The sequence below is a fragment of the Clinocottus analis genome, unplaced genomic scaffold (assembly GCF_023055335.1).
Source record: "Clinocottus analis isolate CAN_PGR_092001 unplaced genomic scaffold, fCliAna1.0.p SCAF_7, whole genome shotgun sequence".
NCBI lineage: Eukaryota > Metazoa > Chordata > Actinopteri > Perciformes > Cottidae > Clinocottus > Clinocottus analis.
In genome coordinates this window covers 9484910-9508051 of record NW_027176229.1, presented here as the reverse complement: position 1 = coordinate 9508051, position 23142 = coordinate 9484910, and the positions used below count along the sequence as shown (strand labels likewise).

General features: G+C 43.9%; 1 protein-coding gene across 6 annotated transcripts in view; it reads right to left on the bottom strand.

The window, feature by feature from the left end:
* Positions 1-15: 15 nt before the first annotated feature.
* The window catches only part of fbrsl1 (fibrosin-like 1), a 254489-nt gene continuing 231362 nt past the window's right edge, over positions 16-23142 (bottom strand). The window contains exons 7-19 of one of the 6 annotated variants that reach the window (XM_068604518.1): positions 16205-16697; positions 14889-15148; positions 13105-13355; positions 9598-9648; positions 9300-9395; positions 7752-7820; positions 7472-7501; positions 7097-7168; positions 6182-6314; positions 5324-5407; positions 4000-4083; positions 2932-3172; positions 16-2480 (exon numbers count right to left, since the gene is read on the bottom strand). In XM_068604518.1, coding sequence (XP_068460619.1) covers positions 1187-2480; positions 2932-3172; positions 4000-4083; positions 5324-5407; positions 6182-6314; positions 7097-7168; positions 7472-7501; positions 7752-7820; positions 9300-9395; positions 9598-9648; positions 13105-13355; positions 14889-15148; positions 16205-16697 — 3158 coding nt within the window. In that variant the 3' untranslated portion in view covers positions 16-1186. Of the gene's footprint in view, positions 2481-2931; positions 3173-3999; positions 4084-5323; positions 5408-6181; positions 6315-7096; positions 7169-7471; positions 7502-7751; positions 7821-9299; positions 9396-9597; positions 9649-13104; positions 13356-13502; positions 13664-14888; positions 15149-16204; positions 16698-23142 lie in introns of all 6 variants that reach the window. The other 5 variants (XM_068604519.1, XM_068604522.1, XM_068604520.1 and 2 more) reach the window with 5 other exon arrangements.

Below are 23142 nucleotides of genomic sequence, written 5' to 3'. Positions count from 1 at the left end.
TGACATTAGGTCCAAACTTTATTCCGTACATTTTAAACCAAGAATGTTCATTTTAATTTTTTTGCACGCCTAAAACTCTACTTGTTTTGTATACAAGAGTCTAAGAAAAACAACTGCACAACACCACAAGGTTGACAGAGAAAGTCCTTTTGCCACCCACTAAAAAGTGTCCTTCTTTTCTGTCTGGGGCTGGTCCAGTTTTTGACTTGGAAGTCTTTTAATAATTCCATCATTATTTATAAACAAGTGTTAATCCAAGTATCTTTCCGTATCACCAGTATTGTCTGCTCACTCCGGGTGATTTCTTCATTAGGGTGCTGTGTGCTGCTTTGCATAGATTGCAGATGATCCTTCTAGGCCCCCCTACAACACCCTCTCGTCATACTTCTCATCCATTGGCCAGGCATGTGTGTTGCCATGATATTCAACAGGGAAGTGATTCCCCAAGTTTCATTTCCTTTTTCTAGAAATGGTTAAAAAGACTAATAAATTTACACTGTAATTTTGCAGCAAAGGAATATCAACAAGTTATTTACATGAGTTTTCTTTACAGAGACTGAACAAAGACCTCATAATATATATTTATCTGCATATCTCAAAGGCAAAACAAATGAACAAAACAAATCAGTAATGTAACATTGTACATTGTCATCATTGAGGATATCCTGGTACCATGAGGTTAAATCACTGAAGGTTGAAACCAAATCCAGTCTTTACAGTGGGTCATAATGAATATGTCTCACAATGAACTGGGATAAATATTGTAAAAGGCATGACTAATGCACAAAATACATAAAATTCATAGAAATTATATCTATACATGGAACAAGGATAGGAAATGTACAAACTCATTTCAGGACCTTTTCATTTTGAACAGAGCTGAAAAAAAGGTATTTGATTAATATATTAATAATTATCAAATATTTAAGTCGGATATAAACATACACATATTTATGTTCTCTTGACCGACATTTTTCAACCTCCAGTCCACTAAAAATAAAGTCATGGCATGTGCTTAATCAGCCTTACACACCTTTACTTTGTACAATCATACCCTTTCCCTCAGGAAGTTTTGCTCCTATCTGGTTAAGAGCAGTGCATTTTGTTCACAAGAAGTTTTCGGAAAAAGGAGAGTGGAGCTTGAGTGGAGTGCGCCTAGTAAGACTTTGTGCACTCTTCTAAGAAGCTACCGAGCCTCTACCTCTTTGGGGTTGCGAGATGGGGAGTAGTCCCGTGGGTCCTGGGTGGTGAGGGGGGTAGTCCTCCTGGGTGAGGCTGGCCTAGCACTGCCAGCTGGTACAAGGGGCGGGGGCGCACTGAGTGCAGCAGTCGGTGGTGTTCTGTTCAGAGGGCCGTTGTGTCCTGTGGAAGGGCTGAGTCTCGGGTAGGCCATGCCACCTAGGTGCGGCATAAAGGGGGGCATGTGGGGTAGATGGCCCTCCATAGGGGACTGGTGCAGTTGATGGAGGCGTGCTCTGTCCAGCTCCTCCCTCAGGTGTAGGCGCTCTCGCTCCTCCACCTGCTGTCTCATCCTCTCGTGTTCCCTGCGCACCTCTAACAGGTGCTCGTGGTGAGAGTAGTCATGAGCCTCCCTTTCGCGGTAGGCTCGTTCCTGATCATACACACTGGGGAAGCGATGTCCTTGCTCGGCCCTGAGCTGGAAGTCCATGCGCCGCTGCAGGTCCAGGCTGCGGTAGGCCTCTCTAAGTGGGTCCCAAGGGAAGGACGGGTGGGGCAGGCGCTCTCTTCCCGCCAGAGGGCTCACTCCCATGAAGGGAGCCATGCGCGCCCGGTCTAGCACATTGAGGCTTCCCATCTGGGGCATGGCACTCATTGAAAGGGGCAGAGAGTGTCCCATGGGAACACCATGCATGCCCGGTGGTGGAATGTCACGTGGTGAGGCAAGAGGGTGCTGGTGGGACAAAGGTGGATGGTGGTGGTGCGGGTTCATAGGCTGGCTGATTTGAGCAGGGAGAGCTTGGGCTGGTGGCTGGGGAGCAGGCTCTGAACTTACCACCATGACCTCCTGCTCCTCCTTCCTCTCCTCCTTAATCTTCATGTCATTTTTCACCTTGTGGAGGAGCTCTGCTGGTGAGGGCTCTTTCCTCTCGCTGTCCTTGAGTGTCGGTGGGGGCCCACCAGCCATTTTCATGCCCTGCTCATTGATCATTGCCTTGGAGTATGGGGAAGGAGAACGTTGAGCGGGTTTGATGGAGTCTTCTGAGGATCTCCTCTCTAGCATTTCCTTGCCAGGCGAACGGCTCTCCTTCACCTTCACATCACCCAGCGTGGAAGACTCCCTGTGACGCTCAAGCAGCTCCTTCTCCGCCTCACGAACTCGATCCACACTGCCACTGTGATGTCGACCCGAGTCACACGAGTTCTGACTGTTTGAGCGTATCAGGCTGCTGATCTGGTAGCTGCCTGGCGCAGAGGCCGGAGATGAACGGTTGGAGTGACGATTGCGATCCACAGAATCCCTGCAATGACGTAATAAAAGTGTTTAGTCAGTACCAGTTAAAACAAGCATCATGGAGCTAGGTTGTGTTGAGGGATTGATTTGTTTTTTCAAAACAATAAAGGTTAACCATGCTTAAGTCCTCCTTTCATGTCTACTGCCTTTACATTTGAGTACTTCCTACGTTTAGCTAGAGTCGACAGAGATCCTTCCAATTGTTTTTTGACATAACTTTCTCAGAGCTGCCTGTTGTCTGTTTGAGTTGTATCTATTTCCTGGTTGGATCCACAAATTACATTTATTTCAGTGCTTATGAGGATAGTTTTGTTATGTGTATAGAAATATTCAGAATTGATGTCCTTCACATTTGTTGTACAGTATGTAAAATGAAAAAATTTGTTGTGATCTAATATTCTCCACTAAATACATAAAAAGTACATAAAAAAGCAAAAGTTGTGCATGGCTCAACTCACCTGTCTTTATCCTTCTCCTCCTTCCCGATGGACAAGTCTCTTTTCTCTTTTTCTCTTTCTCGTTCTCTCTCATGGCTGTTGGCCGAGCTGCTTCGCTCAGTGTCTGCGGTTTTGGGCCACTGTGGCGGGGTGGGGAAAGATGGCGGGGTGCGTCGAAGCCTGTTCCAGGTGTCGTGATGGGGGCTGCCAAACGTGGGCAGTCCTCCTGGCCCCTCTTTGGTGCCAAACATGCTGTTGGACCCTGGAGAGAAGGGGGAGACAGACGTGGGACCCACTGTAAGTTAATTGGGCACAAAACCTTCTTAAGGACACATAGGATGAGAAAGACTCAACAACAAAAGCAGCTTTTGTCTTTGTCTCTGGAGGTTCTCTCACTGAAGCTGTTTGAAAGAGGTAGAGGTTAATGGTCCCACCCCCACCAAAGAAAAAAAACCTAATCATTTGCTTTTGGGCTAAAGAGCTTCTCCCCATCCTCCTTTTTTTGCACAGGATGAACAGGGGAGACTTACTTGCCCTCTGGTGTTGAGGGCTGTGAAAAGCCAAGGGAGACCTTAGCATTCCACAACATGTCTGTTCAAATCACATCCATTTTCACAACAGGGTGACCGATTTGGCACACAAAAATAGGAGAGATATAGAGAATAGAGAAAGAGAGAACGGCATAGAGAGAATGATGCAGGAGGGAGGGAGGAGGGGGGGAAGAGAAAGCCCTCCATGGTGGTGCAGAAGGGGCTTGTCAAATAATTAATAGATGAATTGCCACCAAACAGCGGACCTGAGAGTGTCTGTTGGCAGCAGCACAGCCAGATTAAAGCCAGACTGTTGGGGACATGGTTGGTGGATGAAGTGAAGCAGGGAGGAGGTTTGCTGTGGTGTGTTGTGCTGCCTTGTTGGGCCTCCCTGAGCTAGAGCTGTTGACACAGAAACTAGAGCTAAGTGTCTTGATTTTTTGTCCTCCCCTCCTGGCTCTCCCTGTGGTCTAACGCTGTCCTGCTCTGTTCCGTTACTGGTCGCGGTGGCCAGATTGAAAGGGGGAGCGGTGGAGGAGGCGAGGGGGCCAGCGCTTACCAAGCGAAGGGTTGCCTAATCCTCCAAAGGCACTGCTTGAAAGGTTGCCGAGGCCGCCATAGGAACTGGAGCGACTGAAAGGATCTGTAAAATGCCAAACAGGGATTAGCAAAAGGGGGGGTTGGCTGGCGGTGCTCACCCCAACACCAACCCGTTCCACTCGGCTTTTCTCTTACAAGCGAGCTCTGTTTTTTTTAGCGCTGCCACCCTAGCTCTCTGCCTGGTAATCCTGCAGTAGCCAGGTCGCCTGGAAGCTGGATTCAATGCCACTAACTGGAGTGGGGTGTCCCTGACCCTGCTGGGGCTAATGGAGGAACATGTTTGGAGGGGAAATAATTTTGAGTTGGAGCTGAGCTGAAAATAGACAATAGTGCTTGGACAGGGGAATTAGAACATGTAAAAATTCGGCTAAACAGACCCCAATGATTTAAATAAAGAATCAGTGTCTGATGGGCTCCAACGATGCAGACTAGAGCCTCCAAATTGATAAAAATAAGACAAACATTTACCCTGAGAAGTCAATGAACAACATTCATCAACTGATAATTTGCAGTCCCATTTTAATTCAACAAAAATCCATCAGGAAATGCAGGATTTATCAACAGATTAGGGTTTAAGGATTTTCAGCTCCGGGGCTTGTTAATGTATTAGAAGAGACAACAATGAAGAAATCTCCTCGGGCCTCACACATGAATTCCCTGGTCAGGAAAATTGTTGTTCGCTAAATCTTCCTCCTCAGTGCACCATGTATTCATAAGCACAAAATGGATCGACTCAAGGGCTTATTCCATGAAATCCACCTGCCACTCTGAACCAAAACAGTGTCTCAGATAGAATGGTGGAAAACAAATGAATGCAAAAAAATAATGAATGCACAAATAAATCCAACATCATTTACTACATTCCATTACTTGACTTACTTATCAAGTAAATAGAAAATAGTGTATATGTTGTTGCACTGCGTATGTTTTGTACCAGTGAGACTGAACACTAGGCCAGCCAAGTCTTTTTAATGAACCCAGACAGAGTTATTTAAGACCGTTATGAATCATACTGTCTGTATATATGATGGCTTCCCTCCTCATTACCATGAACCTCGAGTTGGCTCAAGAACTGCCGCAACTGACTACAGTGGCCAACTGGACACCATATTAACCCTAAAATGAACCCGAGATCAAAACACGAAATATCCAGGCTTCAAATGACACCCTGGTGGCTTGTTATGTGTTTTGAACATGAGTGAAAAGAGGGAGAGTGAGTTAGGGAGGGACAGAGAGAAAAAGGATGTCAGTGTATAAAAAGATTTAAACATGGAGTTACTTACACTTACCTGCCAAATGGCTAGGAGGCAGGAAGCCGCTGGGGTGGGGGACGTGGCCATATGGAGAGGGAGCGGGGTGACCAGAGCCTATCAGAGCAGAGAGGATATAACAATGTCATTATTACCCAATCAGACAATTATCCATTCAAACTAGCCACGTAGAGACAAACCAACATTATTTATCCATCAAAGACAATCACAATTCTGACCCCTATTTAGCCAGGACAATAAATGTAAAATATATTTTCTGCAACAGCATAAGAAAATTGTTTAATATACACATAAGGTAGAGGAATGCCATTGAGCAAATTAGCCATTGACATTTTGCATTCATTACAGCTGTTGTGTGTCAGTGTGTGAGTCTATAGTTGCTTATTGAGATCAGTTTCTGACTGTGCAACAAGCTGGCCTCTTTCACAAAACATGGTTACCATCAGCCGTATTTCATGAATTGTTAATGAAAGAACCAATTACAGCAGTGCCTTTTGACACACCACTGCATAATTACCAGTCAAAGGCCGTTCGCCTCTCTGTTGCACTCCAACGCAGGGAAAAATCAGTCAATTACCTAACAGAGTCATCCATATTCATGGTCATATCTAACTCCCTTTACTGGCAAAACATTTGCAACAAAGGCCCTATAATTAAGTGAACATTACGTGAGATGAGCAAAAATAAACGATGCCTTTTTTATTACAGTGGTGAAGGAATAATTTCGACATGCGGCTATAAATGCTAATTTGCATAAAGACAAAAATGTTGCTGGAAGGCTTAGGAAAATGGGATCTTTTTAGCACAATTTGTCTTGTAAGATGCAGTTCATCACCCTGCCTGCATTGGGTACAGGGAGACCAGACTGACCTGTGGAAGAGAAGAGGGGTCGTGCCAGGTCATGAGTGTATGGAAACCCTGGGAAGACTCCTGGAGCTTGGGGTCGACTGAACAGGTCCAGCTTTCCATTCATGTCTAGTTTGTGGGGATCCAGCTGCATTTGCTATAATCGAGAGAGGCAGAGAAAAGGAGAGGCAGACAGACAAAGAAAATTAGGTCGGTAGACTACAGTACCAAACATTTCCAACGACAGAGTGAGAGGGACTTATCATCGGCTACACTGGGTGAGAGATCAGAGGAAGACAGATACATCAACAATGGCTCCATGTCTCCAATTCTGGCCAACTGTGTTATAACAAATATATGTAAGCTGATTAGGGACACTAAATCCTTGGTAACGGGGGTTCAAAGCCCGAGAAGGACTGACACCACTGGGCATGAGGCATTAGCAGAGGATCTCCATAGCAAGGCCACACCATCCTCTGTCAGCGAGACGAGTATATCCACACAAGCATGTTTTGTGTTCAAATTGTCAACACAACTTTAATTACTTATTATGTTACTGAGTGCTTTAAATGTGGCGGTTCATGATCATTCTCTTAAGGTGGAGTGAGCCATGCACAGAGCCTTTACGTCTGCTTTAAAAGTGTAACCTTTTAACTTAATATCTGAGAATGTGAGGAAGTCTTGAAAAAACACTTAAAAAGAAGATACATCATTTCTGTTAGATTTTGTTTGGTATTAGCTTTTACAGCATTCTGTTCCTTTTTCGTAATCCGCCTTTTCCACCCAGTTGGTTGTTCTGAATCCAGTAACAAGGTTATAGATGTTTTTACAGGTAAATATCCAACATGAGAAGCCCTACTTATTCCATGACCAATATACTGTATCTGGTTTTACATGACAGCAAGATTCCTGAAAGACATCATTATCCATCTCACGCACCTTCATTTTCTGCTGGTGGTGGTAGATCTGCCATGCGATCTGGACATGCACTGCGCACCACTTGCCAGGTTTCTAAAAATTTTGAGAGAAACTGAGGTTAGCCTGCTGGCTTTGCTATAGGGAGCTAAAAATAGATTCTGGCATTGAGATTTTCTGGCCAAACTACAAAGCGGGAACTCCTCAGAATTTTCAACCAGGCAACGGATTAAGAAAATCTAACCCTGACTTTAGCTCAATAGAGACCTCAAAGCTATCCCTAAATGCAACCCTGAATTTTCTTGATCAGGAGTTGATGAAGAATTTGCAGTTTTAGACTTTGTGGCCTGGCCAGAGAGATGAAACATTTGACACAACATGGACAGGGCAACTACTTACCCTAACAGATGTCCTGAATGGATCTGTTATCTGTATGGACAAACGGACAATCATTATCAACAACAAAGATAAATAGCCAAAATGTGCAGTTCTGCTGGCTGACAAATCGCACAGTTCGGACACTCGCTTCACACTGGGACTTTCCTTTCCCTCAAGCACCTTGTATTAATGCATTCACATTTCTCTGAGACACATACTGTATGTACGGCACGTCTGGCTTTTACCAAAAGACACAGAGGAAAAGCAGACTGGTTTGGGATGTTATCGGCCTGATGCTTACCCGGGGATCCTTCTGTAGGAGCGTGTGAGGTACTCCAGGGCGTCCCGCAACGTCAATGGAATTAGATGCCTGACAGAGAGAAAGAGAGAAAACGAAAGGCATACGTGGTGATCAACCACATTGACAATATTTTAAATATTTATGGATCAGAGAAAGATAAACTGAATGTCTGAACTTACTGTATACTGCGACATACACAACACTTTAGCCTCATACAATTATTATTACTAAAAACATTTTTTGAAGTCATATTACTTTCATAATGAGTATGTTCAGCATAAAAAAATGAATGCATTCATTACATTTCAATTTGATCTATTTCATAATACATTTTAGTAACTATTGCAATCAAATGTTTCACTCTCACTATCTCAATGTTCTCTCTTTTAACTCATAGTATAGTACAATTCAAGGTTGACATCAGGGGCATGGAAATGTGAGACACAAAGTTTTAAAACCACTGGAGGATCCACTAGTTTGTGAGTTAGCATCACTCTTACTTTATATCCTCCTTTAGCTGTACTTTAGCTCACTAATCCTTGACGGCTGCTACTGTATGGCTGACGTCACTGGATAAAACTGTGAAGAAGCTCCAGGCGTTCAGCCATGCCAGAGTAACACATCTCTGATCTCTCCGATCTCCTCGCAAAGTGCCTAAATCAGCTTTATTAATCCATCCCTACATCAGGGATGACGTGATCCAGCAGGGTGACCTGGGTCACCAGACCCCACAAACAAACACACATCCCAAGACGCGCCCACAAGCCCCTCGCCAAGAATACTTAGCAGGGGTTTTGGACTGTTCCTTGAACCATCTGGAGGGGCCTTCAACAAAAGCCCCCCTTCCCCCTCAACCCACCATGAAAGAGCCCCCTGGGAATATGGCCAGTGGATTTAGGCCAGCTTTGATTGGTGGTTTACACCGGGTCACAGCCGCTGGGCATCTGCCAGACAGGCTCACACCCTCCCACTTATTCCTGTCCCTCGCATCCTCACCACCCTAAATCTTCTGCCTGCCACGACTCGCACAGTTCTGACTCTGGTGGTTCAGGTCCAGTCAAGCCTGAGTATTCTTGATGGATTTTAATAGGATGGGGGAGGATTAGTACAATCCTGTTTGATATCTTCAGTGTACAAAGCTCTGCTGCTTTTCTCACCAAAGACAAACAGCTTAGACTTCTTTACTTGTTATTTCTTCAATGGATATCACATCACATTTTTGACGTATTTGCATATGCAGTTATCATCCCAACCAAAACAGCACAATGTTTCTGTTTGCTAAAGTAGTTGTTTTAGTGATGTTGAATTTGTGTAACCTTTTTGATCAATGCAAAGTACTCCTTACATACAATAGGGAATTTTCATAAATTTTTATGTGTTTTTATGAAGACCAACAAAAGTAAAGGCATGTCAAAACAGCATGCTAATCATTATTAAATTAGTGTTTCAATTGTGCACAAGCTTATGTGATTTATTTTGTGTCCATGCTTCCTTAAATTCTCTGTGTGTTTGCCGACCGTGGGCTGAGGGTGGGGATGTGGGGCTGACCTTGGGCTGGAAGGCTCCTTGCAGCGAGCTGAAGGGTCCTGAGTGTGGGAGCAGTGGGGGCATGCCTGGCATGGTGGGGGGATAGGAGGGGAAGAACTGGGGAGAAAAGAGGAGGATGGGAGATACAAAAGGACACAAAAAAAAAAATCATACAGAGATAAATACAGGACTCAAGCATATTCTCACAAAAGACCACAGCCACAATCAATACTCTAACGGCTCAATTTAAATATGTCAAATATTTAATTTGCCAAATGCAAACGACAAATTGAATTTCAAATGACAATATCAAACTCACGTTTGAATGCCTGATAAAGGGATTGTCCAGTTTGGGGGCGTATTTGTCGAACTGAAATAAATAAGAGAAAATAATTAAGACACACAGTGATATATTTGACCAAAATCCATCATGTAAAAGCCTTACATAATGACGTCTCATTATTTTTACATTCCAAAAACAAGACAAATGAGCAACATCTGTAACTTGTAATAAGCAGGGTTTGATCCAGAATAAAAAGCCCTCGAGTAAAGCAGCTGGCTTGCACTGGTCACGGGTTTACGTAGACGGCATGGTCAGATAGGCAGTTAAATTAATAACACCACGACTACTTTAGCACACTGCCAAGATGAAGGTAGCCTGCATGATTTTCTAATTGAGCATACAGAGGTTGGCTGTGGAGGTCCAGCTAAGACCATTTTAAAAGCAGACCAGTAGTTTCTATTTACTGGAAAATTTGTAAAAATGTGAATCAAATTGCCTTTGACTGCTATGAGACCAGCCGATGGTAAAGATGGAAGGAGGGGAGTGTGTCGAGACATACAGCTTGTTTTGGGTATTAGGAAACCAGACTTTAAAATATTCTGTGAGACCCTCCCCTCCTCCCTCCTCCCACCAAAAAAAGACCAATTATCTGTACATAAAATCATGGAAAGAATATAAGGAGCCTGTTGTGTGTTTGTGTGTTTGACTTTTATGATTAAAGCTGAATCGAGTCAATAATATTTGCAATGGGAGATACTTTAGATCGGATCAGCATGAAACTGACACAGCATTGACACCTTGAATTGATCTAATCTTTTCAGAATAATCTCAATTGGAATTTGCTGTATAAAAACTATGTTGTATGAAAAAAAGATTCTGATCATGTCCTAAACACATGGGAATCTAGTACGTAAGCTGAGAAGAAGTAGGGGGAAGAAGGGAGGGAGCAAACGGAGAATATTGCCCAATGTATGAATGGGGACTTTATATGTCTGTACGCGCGCCAATACCGGCTCTCTATTTTAAAACCGGCTAATTACAACTGACAGTAACTTATTCCTATTCCGCAAATATACAAACCATTTGCAGGTACTTTTTGCGAGTGTTTTTATAAAGCTCTCTTGGCAGGCGCATATGTTTTGGGTTTACATAAAACAGGGAAATGAGTAGGTATGAATCAGGGTTTCTGTGTGCGTGTGTGCAGCGACACGGGTGGTTAAGAGGGGAGCGGGTGTAGGGTTGGCTAAGCGTGCTAGTGGAGAAAAGGGCCCTCTGCTGAAGCAGGGGCATTCACATCTGCACACAAAATGGCTGCACTGGCGGCAAAGGTGTTGGCGGCCCTGTTTGTGGGCGATAATGGGCCCAAATCAAAGACAGGCAGCCTACTGAGAGGAAACGCCGAGCCAGCTTCCAAGCTCATTAAACAGCTCCTCTGCATTTCAGAAAGCGCGGCCTGTTTAATGTTTGACACTGTCAAAGGGATTTTGGCCGCTTTACGATCTAGTAAAAAAAAACTTGCCCTTGTAATTTATGGTGCCTGTCACAGTTTTATAGTAAACAGCTTTGGCTAATTAAAGTTTAATATTTCATCTTATAACAATTAAGGATATTGCTTGTCCAAAGACATGGCAGGGGCAAGGAGACAGGGTAGGAAAGACACTCAGTGCTGCCATTTGGCAAGCCAGCTGCTTGAGGGTGTTAAACAATAAACAAAAATAGAGGCTTCATAATTTCATTAATTACAGCCATTAGCCAAACACTGTTACATAGCTGAAATGACATGGAGCGTCTAGAGAGCAGGAGAGAGAGAGAGAAAGAGAGATGGATAGAGAGAGCGAGAGAAAGAAATAGAGAGAGAGAGAGAGAGAGAGAGAGAGAGCGAGAGAGAGAGAGAGAGAGAGAGAGAGAGAGAGAGAGAGAGAACAATGCACAACTGGAACACACTTGGTTTGTCTTTTCATATCAATAAAGTAAAAGAAAAAACACACAACATCATCAATACAACTGCCAATCCACGCAAACAGCAGAGAGAAGAAACACAGCATTATTACTGAGGAGAGGAATGGAGGGAAAAAGGAATGAGTTAAGTAACAACACAGTTTCAATTAAAAGGAAAAAAAACAGAAGACATTAACCGCAGTCTCAAATTCCATCGCACCAACACAAGAAGAAATGGGGGAGGGGAGGCATGTACATCATGTGCTCCATAATACCAGCATTAGTGACATGAGGAGAATTGTCTCTTTCATCTTCAAATAGAGGAATGTGTAATGTATATAATTCCTACCAAATAAGGAATGAGCAGCAGACCAGATAACATGCATGTGTGTTGGCTGAAGAACGATCTAAACGGTCTCTATACTTATCTGAGACTGTTCCATAAATACCAGAGCTTTGATTTCTAATGAACAGGATGGGGGTAATCTTGCAGCGGGGCCTTAATGGGACCACAGGCTCTTAATCAGGGGTCATGACATGATGGATTAGATCTATTACACTAATGCCAAAAAGCTACAAATGGAGGTCTGTCTGAATCGACTGTCAGAGATTGCTGCGCATTTAAAATGATGGATGAATAGTCATAACCTTTTCCCCTGTACTAATCTGAGAGCTGCCATTATTTGATCCCCACCATTCCTCACAGACTTGATGGCAGTCAAAGCATGGAAGCAATTACAAACATTATCAAAATAGTTTTGCAATGATATCACCATCCCCGTTTCATCCACAATGTGGTCATTTGATCAACGACAAAGACTTTGAAGTTGTGAACACACACAATACGTGGCAAGGAACTTTTACACAAATATACAAGTCTGCAGGAATGCATTCACACAAACACACAGATCTGTTGAACTGTGCATTTGTTGCTCCTTGTGGGAGTAAGCAAATAAAAACATTCAAAACAATTTAAAACACATCCATATGCAAACATTTGAAAAGCCTGCCTTCAGGCAATACCCCTTTTTGATCCTTGGCAAACACTGAACGGCAAAATCTATGTCAACGTTTGAATGAGGTGACTCATTTAAATACAATTTTGTAACGGTGGTTTGGCAGACACTATGAAAAGTGCTGTATTCTATGAATGTACAGTTTTTTAATATAATTCAATCATGGATGAAGACGTTGCAAATAATTAAAGTATGTATGTGCTCGGTCGGGTTTGCCCAACCTGAGCAGCAACTAACTCATATGTAGACGAGCTAGAAGATGTGCTCGTGTGCGTCTGTGTTTGTTAAAGAACGTGGAAGCCAGTCGGCTACATCTGCATCATTTATCCTGTAAAGTAGAGAAGATGTAATGCTCCCAGATTCCCATCAGCCGTGAGTCATCAGCAGTATGCAGAAATTCAAAAGCAAAATTCCAGAATCAGTATCAATTTTTTTTTTTTTTTTTGAACGGAGGGGTTTCTACAGCTACGGGACATAATTGGTGAAAAAAGGGAGGAATTGATTGAAAAGGAAATTGGGAGGGGTGACAGGTGGGTTTGGAAGTTACGGGAGCTTTTCTTATTCTTTTTTTTTCTTTACTTATCCTCACATTTCTGGCTTGGTTACGCACCATGGGGGGTGCGGTGGGCGGGGTGAGGATGGCGGCCGGGGGCAGACTGGCGGGGAAGGGCGTAAAGGTGTGCTGGTGGGTGTGTTGGTGCTGGTGCATGTGCTGGTGTTGGTGAAACTCGGCCCTCAGGAGCGAAACGGGGGCCAGTGGTGAGGCGGACGGCCCCCGACCCCGCTCTGAACTCTGAACCAGGAAGCGGTTGTTCAGCTCTTGCCTCAGGCGGTCATGCTCTGTAAGAAAGGAGAGCGAGGAAAACCCCAAAAATAAAATAATAAGGGTGGGGAGGGAAGGGAAGGGAGGGGACAAGAAAGAAAAAAAAGGCACGGGCGCCCAGTCAGTCTTCACAACAAGAGTAGAAGAGAAAAGAAAATAGTCACCTGGCATTCTCTGTTTCTCCAGCTCATGCTGTGAGGGTTTTCTACGTGGGGACTCATTGGTGGTGGTAAGAGAGTTGCCTGTGACAATGTGCCAATGAGAATCCCCGAATGAGGCTGGCAATACATGATTGGTTGGTTGAATGATATCAACAGGCTGGTATCTAAAGACAAGAGAGAACCAAGAGTCATCCCAGCAGAAAACACACACACTCCTGCCCTCTATCAGAAAGTTAATGCAGAGCTGGCATATTTATTTAATATTTTGGAGATACCATCATCGCAGGATACACTTGTTTCCTTCTATTGCAGCAGGAAAAAGCTTGTTGACTATATTTTCAAATTTGTTACAAAACACATGCTGGTTATTGAGATTGCATTGGATTACAGACTAAGTGAATCATTTTTCCACATGTGACTGTTAATGTGCTGCTTTTCATATTCTGAAGATGTCGCCGCTTGTGAGGACTGCCCCGTTTCTAGCTGACATTTTCCAGTTGAGCCTCCAAAACTTTGAGCGATGATGTCATCCTTCATCCCTCAAAATCACTTTTTAAAATATAAACCTACTATAAAGAAACTGAAGTATGATGTTCTCTACTAAAAAAAGGCTGGACATTAAAGCATGGGACTTATGGAAGAGACCGCCGACTATTGCTTTGATTTATTTGTTCTGAACAAGTGTGACTTGTTTTCCTTTAACGCTGAGGTATCACTGTCACAGCTCAGTTACATTATTTTATAAAATCATTAAAGGAGTAAATAAACCTACAAATGACCACATTTATTATTAGAGTTTGGATAAACTGTTCTACAGAATCAAAAGGATAAATAAGTAAAGAAATACAATAAATGAGCACTTACCAGATCAGCCAATCACATATTAACATTCATTTTGTAATCAATTAAATAATAAGGGTTGAAGACTAGTTCTCAAATTAATATACATTGGTACTGTGGCATAAGTTAAGACTTTTTTTCTTCTTTTTAATTCTAATATAAGTACAGTCGAGCTGTGCAGTCAAGTTTAGTACAACTGACCTAAAACACACCCTGGTTTGTGGCCACGTCACTATAGAAACTGTTCCACAGCCTGTGTTCAGAGTGTACATGCAAACTATTACACACCAATATTCAAAAATGCAGAAACATTTGTCATGAAAAAGCTTTAGATCTTTACAGAAAATCTGACATTTCTAACATAAGGACAACTTTGATAAAGAAATGTGAGAATTTGGTACAATAAATACAACCAATGTTCGTAGCTTTTATGTTATTTTTGTTTGACTAAAAACTATACACTGTATGCCCTCTGACTCCAACACGTATCCTTTGTGCCTGCAGTAAAGCTACTAACTTCAACCAACCGTGTGTGATGCGTCGCTTTACCTGGGTAGGGGGTGCCGGCGGGGTGCCCAGGCACTACTAAACTGTTGGTCGGTAAGGTCGGTGGTGGCGGCAGTGTGGCTGGGGTTGCAAACATGGCCGGATGGCGATGGGCCGGGCTCCGTAGGGAGGAATAGTGCGAGGTAGAGAGATTAGCTATAGATAGAGGCAAGGCGGGGGCAGAAGATGGGAGCCCGCTGACGTGGTGATGAGGGGATGGGGGTAAGTGCTGTTTGGGAAGACCCAATGGACTGCCGCTGTGGCTAAAGATTTAATAGGAGACAAAAAGGGAAAAAATACATTATACCAATTTTGCTAATTTATTGCCCCAGTAAACTGACAGGAACACAATGAAGGAGAGTGGCAGTGCCTTTGATCTAACACCATGATGAAGTAAAACAAGTGAAACAGTAAAAGTGAACACAGGTTCTTAGATACATAATTTCATTGGCCCAATCCCAATTTCCCCCTAAAGCCTTAAACCCTGAACCCTCTAGGACTTATCTGATATCACCTGTCATGAGGTTGAATATGAGACTGCAAGGGCTTGAAATGGTGTAAAAACAAATGGGAAAGCATTTTGCAGCGCTATATCACCTTACCATGACAGTGTCATATCATGTTATGTACAATTGTAAGTATATATTTAGACTTTATATTTTTTACTCCCTGATCTGCACGTCTTCCAGGCTTTTGCCTCACGAGATAAGACTTATTTGCCAAACAATCTATTTACTTGTTTTTGTCAAAACAGGTTTATTAACTAAATGAAAATACATGGTAGATAAATAAACCAACTGTGTAATACAGTCTCTGCTTGCATTCCTCTGCTTTCATGTGTCTTTATGCACCACCTTTAATCCCTAATGTTTTTGTGTAAATGTAATATTCCAGTATGAACATCCATGTACCGTTCTCTTTGTTTATCTTTTTTTTCTTCTTACGTCTCCGGCATCCACTGATAACCCAGTGTTCAATGTCACATTGCTACGCATTTTGGGTTAGTCTCTCAAGCAGAAATACAGACTTACGGAAAGGGTTCACGAAGGGCTAAAAATATCTGCAAGAGAGTCCTCAAACACTCGATGATTTGACATTGGGACAGCTCTAAATGTGCATCAAAGTCTATGACTCTCTAAGTGTGGAGCCCAGGATTGGGCCCTGCTGAGATTTCTAGTGATTTTACACAGACATATCTCTGACCGACTGACTGAGATTGAAATGCTGCTGATTTTTTTGTTGGCAGGAATCAAGCACAAATAACTCTTATCTTGTACGTCTCTGCAACTATAATAACACGTATCCATGTAACAACGTACCTGATGTCGTGGAGGCTGCTGTACTGCAGCGGGTGATGCACCTGGTGGCTGATTACTGGCCTTGCATGGTGCTGTAGGGGCGGAAGACCACGGGCCTCCTGGTGCAAGTGTGGGTGAGGAGGGTGAGCGTGTGGGTGAGCGTGAGGGTGAGTGTGAGGGTGAGAGTGAGGGTGAGGGTGAGAGTGAGGGTGAGGGTGAGGCTGGGGGTGGGGCGGCGCCCTCAATAGGGGAGGGGTAGGGACAGGGGGTGGAGGGTGGTGCTCCTTCTTGACACTGACAGGAGGCGGGGTAGGGAGGCACGACCTAGGGGGCTCTGGGGGGGCCGCCGCCGCAGCGGGGGCAGGGGAGCCCGTAGGCGCCGAAGCTGGGGTGGGGCTGGGCACAGGAGGCGTGAAGGGCACCTCACTGTTGCTCTGCTCCTGGCTGCGCTGGAGCCCTGATACTTTGGCTGAGCTACAAGTCTTGGACTCTGGACAGTCATTCGTTGGCACACCTGAGAAGACATGAAACAGCAAAATGTAAGAAGAACATCTGATGGTGTCTATTATGTATTGGCGATGGCTGATGTAAAGCTACAATTCACTAAAATTCTTCTCTCTGAATCTCCATCAGGGTCCATCTCCCTGTTTCTGATGCCAAAATCGCATAACAGATAAACAATAAAAGCTGTTTGCTACTGTGTGTATTCAGAGAATATACATGACCAATGACAAGTAAAACTTTTTCTTTCTATATAATGCTGTCCAAATGTCTTCAACCCAGGGTTCATCTTGTTCTCTTCTCCCTAGGTTCCATTAAGTGTTTAATCAGGTCATTTTCATGCTCGACTATAATCAGATGATCCAATTTCTTCCCGCTATCGAGTCAGTATGAATAAATCACAGCTAATTAAAGTTAAATGTCGGCCCCTATTCAAGGCTTTGCTGAGCACACAATCTGGCATGAAATAATTATGTTTCAATTGTGCTGCGAGGAGAGATGGTGGCCCTTTATCGTGGCCTTTCTGCCACTACGCCTCCCTTCCCCCTTACCTGATCTTTCAGGGGATTTAGGAAACCACAGCAAAGCACTCTGAACCCGACCACTTTGTCTTTGCCATTCATCCGGAGTCTTTTCGACAGACAAGAAGCTTTTATAATCAGCATTCCACCAAACAACGGCTTTTCATACTTAGGCTGTTGCAATTTAATGACTGTAATTATATGCTATTGTAGTAGGCAAACGAAAGTGGCAGAAAATGCAGCATCTTGACTGCTTTTACATACATAAAATCTCAAGGCACTTATGATTCTTAATGAAAAAGAAAGTGCATTATCTTTTACTTCTCACAGAGTTAAAAGAAAAGCAAATTGGCCACAAAGACATTGAGTTTGAGGGGATGGTAACTAGCGCTACGACAGTAGCTTCCGAACTCATCAAAGTGGTGGAATTTGATTCAAGCACAAAAATATCACAAGCATAAAAACAAAATCTGAGAAAGAAAGTGTTCACACACTGATAAACTAAGATAGGGACAGAGGAAGAGAGAAGACAGCATGGTGGAGATGAGACTCTAAGCAGCTCTAATCTACAGCCAAGATGCAGCAGTACTTCAGTCAGAAGGCTTACTAGTGCCTCAATTAAGAAAGCTCCATGGGCACTCTCGACGGTAACAAAAAATGAGAAGAGCCGGGAGCTGCTGTCAAGCCAGTGAGAACTCTACATGCAGCCCACTAATGGAATATCCAGTCCCTATTAACAGGCTGCTTAATCTTTCAAGGATCCTAACACCCATAAAAAGACCAATAAAAAGGCAGGGCAGAGCTTTTATTTTTTTATTTGTTAAGCACCCCCCTCCCTTGCTCTTTGCGTTTTATAGGAGAACTGGGGCTGGCTAAGGTGTCACGATTTTCAAATGAATCTCGGGGTCCAGGCGTATATAGACCTCCAGATTTATATGGGTCTGGGGCTTAGATTAAACTGTCAGGCTCTCGTCCCTGCAAGCGAGAGAGAAAGAGCAAGACTAAAAGGCAGAGACAGAGAGAGGGGCACAGACAGACAAACGGGCTATGAAGCAAATATCCAGTCAAAATGTCGCCGTTGGGTGATGTTGCCGTGGCAACCTGTTCTCCCAGACACAATGTGAGTGATACTGAAGGAAATCTCACTGCGACCACTAGGAGAGGGGTTTCTAATACTAATGCAGGGAAGCCAGAGACACAGCCAGCGCCGGGTTATCTTAACGATGATTCTAATGGGCTCTAATGGAGGCAGCGAAGTATCAACCTGGACTAACTCGTCGCTCATTAAAATCCCTCCGCAAGCATGCATACACACACACACACACACACACACACACACACACACACACACACACACACACACACACACACACACACACACACACACACACAACAGAACAGACAAAAAACAAGTTTTCAGTGTGGGCATAATACACACACCCCAACATCTTCATGTCATAGAAGGGCAGCTCAAAGCGAGAACAATCTGACCATATATATGGGAGAAATCATTTTAATGACTTCTTCGCAACAGTCTGGAATATATTCATGTTCCATATAAATTCAGAGTTATAGTGTGATAGCCCATTAAACTGCAGCTTATTTAGCGGCAATCAGGCTTTCAAGACGACTAGTAATAAAATTGATGGTAGAAAACACTGACTGTGAATACTTATAGATTGCTTTTGCACCGTTTTGTTGCAGCGGCAGCCATTTTGACTGTAACCTAATACGCAGTGTTAACAAGATGACAGGAATGCCTCTGACACATGTCACCGAAGGGATATATGTAGCAACAAACACTGTCCCCTCGCCGCAAATCCTCACAACTGTCAACTGGAGTCTCAAGCATTTCAGCAAACTGCCAAATTCTGCATTTGTTTTGATCTTCCTTTCCTTAGGATATGGAACACACTTCCCTATTCCTGCAATCACATACTGAGGAAAACAGTAGGCAAGCCACAGGCAGCCATGTGAAACAAATGCCATACGAGTGTCAGTACAAAAAACGTGCTGTCCTGAAGGCCTGCCCCGCAAACCTGAGCAGATGGTGTGAGTGAGTCAGGCAGGTTGGAGGGCGGCCTGGTGGTGGGCCCCCTCCCGCTCTCCTGTTAGCTGGGTTAGTGCACCAGGGGGACAGGGACATTCCCAGGGGGGTGTTGGCAGGTCTGCTCACCAGATGACATCTCATCACAGTATTGATCTTTTTATAGTTGTTCCTGTGGCACTGCTTACTCAGGGGAATTGGGCCTTGCACTGTGCACACGTGCCTGAGTTTGCAGTGATATAAGGTTGGGGGTTGGAGTGGTGGAGAAAGAAGGGACACAGGGACTACGGTAGCAGACGGAGAACAGGCCAACGGAAATCGCTGGTCATGACTGATGTGTCCAGCAATATTCTGGGCTGAATAGTGTCGCTACACAGCTGTTCCTGCCTACAATATCCTTCACTTCTGACCCTGTTTGTCCCAATGGAACATCTGGAGAGCTGGCACCAATCTGGTCCTATGTGGCCTTTATGCAGCCAGATGGCCTAGCTTTGAATGACTTGGACCAGTCTGATGATGACACCCAACCTAGTGCAGCTCATGGCCAGACTTCAATGAAGAATAACAGGGCTCCTCGCTGTGACCAGGATATCCCTCTCAACTATGGTCTGTTGTCTGTGGATAATTCAAATACTTTGAGTTGCAAAACTGTCACTTTTCACAAGCATTCACTTGAAAATGTTTTGTTTAACCACTTTATTTTAAATACACATCTGGCTACCTGCGAATCGGCCCTATGACCTCATGAATGAGACAAGGGCCCGAAGGAAGATTCTCATTCAGCCTCCAACTACAACCCTCAGCCAACTTATGCTGTGAATGCAAATAAGTGTTGCATAAATTACCTGCTCACCATGCCAGTATTTACAACATCCAGGAAAATAGAACCTGTATGCAAAAAGCTTTTTCAGATAAAATACGAAGGTATGCAAATTCCTTTCATAACAAGAGGGTTCGGGGGCTAAGAGAAGCTTTAGGCCACTGGGTGTTCTCATATAGTAGGCAAACACTGCGGTTCACTCTCTTCGTGGCTTTGCTAAGGCATAAACAGTCAAGGCTGTGATAACATAAGGACATGAACAGACAGATATTTAAATAAAGCTGCATATCTGCTGAAAGACGTTGGAGGATGCAGAAGGTATGTGAGAATGCACGCTGTCTTGATCCGTCTCCCGCTGGCTCTGGTTGACAGAATATTCTGCTGCTCTTGACGGTTGAGCTCACAATGATTTGGTTTTTGTACCTCTCTAGACAAGCAAACTGCACAGAGCCAAGGCTTAGCTTACGAGTGAGTGACTGTGGAAGATGGCTATAACAGATACTGGCAGAAGGCAGAAAACCGCATTCTTGCCAATCAACACTTCATTGCTGTGAGGTATTCATGTCATTAAAAAAAAGGTGGGGTGATTTCAACAAAATGATTTTGTATGAGAGGAACAGAAGGGCTGAGCAGTGTTGAATCATGGTGCTAATAATAAAATCATAGGAGAAATTTGCAATGGCTTGCTTTCCCTCACACTATTTAATCTGCCTCGAGCATCTCCAAGCTGGTAACGAGGGGAGCCAAGGCGACGTTTTTGCAAATCACTCAGAGATGTTAATGGGGGAGTGGACGAGTAAAACACTGGCCAAGATAGCTAAAGAGTGGGGACAGCTGGCACGTTTCAATTATTTCCCTCTGTCTCTTTGCCGCAGCTGACAAAAGGAGTGGATGGCAGCAGAATGGGGATGGGTGTTAAGCTGTAACACGTTTACAGTCAAAGCCCAGGCATAAATTGAGAACCTAATGTTCATTTTAGAGAGCTGGCAGCTCAAGCTGCGGGATGAATCAGTTTTTCCTGTGCATATTGGATCCCAATTCAAACACCAGCCATATGGTGCAGGACACATATGCACACATTCACCTCTCATGGCACCCACGTCAGTGTTGTGAAAGTGAGACAAATAACGTTGAGCACATCTTTAAATTGGAAAGGAGAGAAAGAAAGAGACAGAGAGAGAGAGAGAGAAAGAGAAAGAGAGAGAGAGAGAGAGAGAGAGAGAGAGAGAGAGAGAGAGAGAGAGAGAGAGAAAGAGAGAGAGAGAGAGAGAGAGAGAGAGAGAGAGAATGACAAAGCTCTAAATGTTGACTGTGTCATATAAGGTCCTGTGGTCATCTAAAAGCGTTGTTAAGCCATCATTAACCCCTGGCTTTAATATGCTGCTGAAAATCAAGACACCTTCACACTCACAAGTCACAGTTGTTCTCTCTGAATCTCCATCGGGGCCCATCCCCTGCAGAGCTGGTTCTAGCAGAGCTCATATGCTCTGTGACTGCCATCAGACTCAGCCTGCATGAACACAGCTGGGTCATCTAAGGTCAGTGCCACTGGGCACTCCTAAATAAAAGGGTGGACATCTTGGATAGAAAAGCTCAAGTCTAATGGCTCCTCCGACATGGCCCACCCTGCCAGTGAGGAATTTGACCCCTTTCACTGTCACTGACCCATCACCGACCCTGGTCACCATTCATACCATAAGGCCGCTGGGGACAGACAGACAACCAACAGGCAAGGAAAGGGAGGGGAGAACTGAACTTTAAGAATTAATTTCATGTTGAAAAGAAGGGGAGCGAGCCCTCAGGAGTTATTTGTGAAATGCTGCAAGCACTCACCTTATCATTTCATTAATTAGCATGACACGCCTGCCTGATGGACTTGAACGCCGCAGCAGCAGCTGTCTCAATTGATTACAACAGTGGACGTGGTGCTGCAATTATCGAGGTGACTGGAGACAACGCCTGCCACTTCTAATAAAAGACTTAACTCCTGCTTTCCACATCACAGCAGAACAGTGGGAGGACAGTGGCAGCGTCCCTGCGTCTTCCATACCTTTAAGACCTTTACAGAGTCTCTCCATGGACCGCTGTGGGTCGCAGTGTGGGCTGTAGTTCTGGAGCAGCGTGTCAGCTTTACTTAAGCTTGCATAACGCCTGAACATTATCACTTTGGTGCCCCACAGGAAAGCGTTCTCTATTAGCCCACCAACTGGCTCACAATCCACAGAGAATGGAAGGAAAGAAAGAGACAGGGAGAAAGAACGAGATTCAAGAGACACAAAGACGAGGATCCTTTTGCCAGGAAGCGCCAAGTTTAAGCAGAAATGAAGGGAGTGAGTACTAAGCAATGTCAACACAAGCAATGCTTTCATGTATGAGCATGCATGGAGCCCACATGTCTCTAAGTGGATATAATATTATCTTTCAGTGCCGCACTGATTACTTCTCAATGGAAGGGAAATGGCTGGGTGAAAATCCTTTAACAAATCCTAAGTGGCTTGACAGTGGATTGAAAGAGCCTGCATGTTTTTTTTTTCCTCCTCCCTATCTCCATTTTCACTTCTCACTCAGAAAGCAACGCAACAATTGAAAAGTTGACAGCTCCTTACCATTCGCCATACCTCATTCTCTGTTTTGACATATGCAGCCGTTGCACTTTAATGCCACGAAAGTGACAGAACAAACATCTTGGCCAACATATCAGATTTCCTCAAGTGTTTTTGTAGAGACAGAGGTTTGTCGGTGTAAGTATTACAAACTGTGGTTTAGACTAAGATGTTTCCAGAGCTACTCATCTGTTTCATGCAAATACAGCAGCCATTTTCATTATATCAAATAATATTCTCTGACAGCCAAAAATGCTGGGGCAGTGTCTTTTCCAAGTGGTGGTATTCTGTAGGTGGCAACGTCTACAAACAAATACCTCTTCTTTATGAACAATTGCCAGAGAACTAGATTGTCAATCAACCACTAAACTTTTTCTTTGTGTTTTGTTTACAGTATCTTGTTATTTCAGGCCGGGGCTGCTAATCAAGGCTCAGTGTTCTTAATCATTCAAAAGAGTACATTGTGT